The sequence below is a fragment of the Arachis ipaensis genome, chromosome B07, assembly GCF_000816755.2.
Source record: "Arachis ipaensis cultivar K30076 chromosome B07, Araip1.1, whole genome shotgun sequence".
Classification (NCBI taxonomy): Eukaryota; Viridiplantae; Streptophyta; class Magnoliopsida; order Fabales; family Fabaceae; genus Arachis; species Arachis ipaensis.
In genome coordinates, this window is record NC_029791.2 from 28,419,059 (window position 1) to 28,422,664 (window position 3,606).

The 3,606-nt window shown below is 42.2% G+C and overlaps 1 protein-coding gene across 1 annotated transcript; it reads right to left on the reverse strand.

Annotated features, from left to right (window-relative positions):
* On the reverse strand, positions 1,991–2,824 carry LOC110264542 (coiled-coil domain-containing protein 96-like). Its single transcript, XM_021106690.1, has 2 exons — positions 2,486–2,824; positions 1,991–2,325 (listed from the first exon to the last, which is right to left on the reverse strand). Exons 1-2 carry the CDS (start codon positions 2,811–2,813, stop codon positions 2,168–2,170), a joined length of 486 nt encoding a protein of 161 aa, XP_020962349.1. The 5' UTR covers positions 2,814–2,824; the 3' UTR covers positions 1,991–2,167.

The following is a 3,606-nucleotide window of genomic DNA, read 5'->3' on the forward strand; positions in this document are numbered from 1 at the left end:
TGTTTAATAAAATAAAAAATTAAAAACTAATTTGATCATTAAAATTTATTAAAAATTAAATTATTTGACTAAAAATTCTTTAAAAATTTATTTGAGATATTATTTTGCTTTTAACTTGTACCACTCTTTTATACCCTTTATATTTTTTTGGTGACTTGATGAAAGTTTTATACACACACACATATATATGTTATATATATGTGGGCTCAATTTTTTGGATATGGAGCTCGTATGTGAGCTTTTCATGGATATGGAGTTAAGGTGGGTTAGACATGGATGTGGGGCAGAATTTTGGCAGGTTTTGGGAGGAGGACTCGGACGGTCCGAGTTCTCTGTTCGTGGCTATGGTAAACCGGAAATCGGACCCTGCGAGATGGCATAGGGGAGGCACAACACGCAAGGTCCGAGTTGCGTGTTTGTTGAGTGGATTCGGACCGTCCGTTTTGGCTGGGGATGGCAGAACCGGTTTATGAACACGTATGGTCCGATTTGGTTGCCTAGTATATTTTTGAATGAAGTTAACCTAGTCGGATGGTCCGAATTGAGTATAGAGTGTATATAAAAGTGTGCAACGAGTTAGCGTTTGGGGACCCTTCTTCTTCCCCTTCTTATGCGCCGCTTCGTTCCTCTGTTTCCTTCTTCTGGATCTCTTATATGCTTGTTCAAAATCAAAGGAGTGTGTAGTTAGTGTTATGTTTTTTTTTTTTGTGAGTAGGAGAAATGAGTGATAGAGTACTAATAAAGGTGTATTATTTTGGTCAAATTTTATTAGAAACATCTGAAGGGGTAAAATTTATTTGTGAAAATCCAATAGATGTTGTTATTCCTTTTATCATTTCCTTTGAAGAACTGAAAGGTTTGATCTGTGAAAAGATTGATTCTGAGGGGGCAAGAAAAATATCCTGTGTTCTATACAGATATCCCGTACCGGTATTTGGTGGGTTTGTCCAATTTCAAACAAGATATGTCACGGACGAAGCGAGCATGCAGGAGATGTTTTCAATGTATATTGAAAACCGGGCGTAGATCTCGTTTATCGAGTTGTATGTTGAGTTTGAACAATCTGAGGCAGACCGAAACATTCTACGGGAAGATTATAATAGTGACAGTGAAGAAGAGTTCGAAAGCAACTACGAATGTGTTGGTGCAGATGGAGATGACGATCATGGTGAGGGAAATATGGATCCGGATGTGACAGAGGTGGCAGATGCACTCGCCTTACGTCGTCCTAGGCGATGTACGCTATGTGGAGCTGAGGGACACAGTCGTAGTAGATGCCGTCAGTCAGCTGGTAGAACTGCCGACGGAGATGCTCAGTAGGTTCACATTGTGGTTGGTGTGGCACGTCACTATTATGTCATGGGTTGTCATTTTGATAGAACTTGACCTGATATGTGGAACATTATGTAATGTTTTTCTGATGTTTTTATGTTAAAACGGTTTATGTATTGCAATGTGTTCCTTGTAGAACCGGCCGGTCCGGTTCAACCGGATTTTATGAATGACCCGTCTGGTCCGGTTCAATCTGATTTTTTGAAAAAACCAGCCGGTCCGCTTCAATCTGATTTTTTGAACGAATTGGCCTTTTCGGTGCAATCTGATTGTATAAATGAACCGGCCGGTCCGGTCCAATTGGGTTGTATACATGAACCGGCCGGTCCGGTTCAATCTATTATTCAAAATGAACCGTTCGGTCCGGTGCAATCTGATTTTATGAATCAAACGGCCTGTCCGGGTCAAGCTAATTTTATGAATGAACCGGCCGGTCCGGTTAACTCTGATTGTATAACTGAACCGGTCGGTCCGGTTCAATCTGTTTTTCGTAATGAACCGGCCTGGCCTGTGCAATCTGATTTTACGATTGAACCGGCCTTTCCGGTCCCTTCTGAATGTATAAATGAACCAGCAGGTTCCGGTCCAATCTGCTTGTATGACTGAACAACAATAATGGGTACATATACAGCACCTGTACCTTACTGCGTACTAAAGGTTAGCAATACCTGAATAGTGTCCGTAGTGCGTAAATACTCTAAACATACAACATAAATGTAGTGCGTACATACTCTAAACATACAACATAAATGTAGTGCGTACATACTCTAAACATACTACATAAATACAACATGGTCCACGTGATTACTACTTAAATAAATAAGTTACAAGGCAACTACTTTCTCATGGCCCACTTCACATCCTTGACTAAATTCTTGCATTTCTTGGCCGCCTTTTTGATGACAGATGGAGTGTAGCGACTAGCACTGCGACGTGGTGGATCAATCCTCAGATTGTAACCTTTGGAGGTTTCATCCGGAGTGCGTGCATGACCTGTATAGAAATTATAAAAAATAATTAAATTATGCGCAGCAGGTAATCACAGCAAGACATAAACCACATAAGATTTACTAAAAGTAAAAAATAGATGCCAGTTATGAACATAAAATAAAAAAGTAATGGAACATGTAAAGTAGAATACAAAACATAATACCATCATTACGAGATTCTTCATCCTCGTCAAACTCCTCTATTTCATCGTCATCATGATCCTCCTCGTCATCCGGGTCATCTACTAGATACGCATCTGTCTCCCTCTCGGGTGTGTTAGCATCTTCTTCAATGAGTCCCATGGATACACGGTTAGGATTCTGACTAAAAAAAGCTCCGCGTCCGTCATTACTCCTACTAGAGTCAACCGACACAAACCCCCCAGAAGCAACCGATGATGTATGGCCCGGATACCTAGCATCCAATGAATACCTACCAGCCATGAAGTCAGGCTGTTGGCCATATTGTGGTAGTCCAGGATCTGCAGACATCAACCCAAGCAACTGGCTAAAAGAACCTCCTTCTCCTGTTTCAAACTGTGAGGTTCCCCAATATTGTTGACTTATTGGAAATGATGGGGGTAAATGTGGCTGAGGTACATACTGGCTTGAGGACTGAGGTTGTTCTTCTGGAATCGGGTTTGGAGGTAATATATGCGGCGAATGTGGCTCTTGTCCTTCATTGTCATGGTCCATATCCTGACTACCCTCATCGGTATCCTGATTATCCTCATCCAAATCCTGATCACCTTCCTCCATATCCTGATCACCTTCATCATTATCATGACCCACAAGATTTGACATGTTCAAGTGGTTCCCATATTTTGATCGGTACCAATGCATGTATCTATCTAGTAGATCATGTGAAGGCATCGGAAGCTCAGATAGAATGTAGTTATACCTGTTTGACCAATGCATTACCCATTTTGAATGACTCGCTTCCGTGGCCCAATTAAGATTCTTGGGCCCCTTCAGGGTTTCTCCATGGCTTTAATTTTTAATTTTTTCCCCATCAATGATGCTCCTCCACCATGCAAGCTTTCAGAGAAATGAAGATGAAGGTTTTGGGGGAGAAAGGTTGGTGAGAGTGAAGGAGGGATTCGGATGGTAAGGGAGCAGGGTTCTCCTTTACTAAGTGTGTGATGCCCACCGAATAGGGACTCAAGGGGGAAGCGCCGCGTGTACACTGCAGCACTGGAGTCGGACCGTGCGACTACCCAGACCGAAATCGGACGGTCCGTGACGCAGGCCAACTCGGAGGGTCCGAGTCCCTCACCAACTTCAT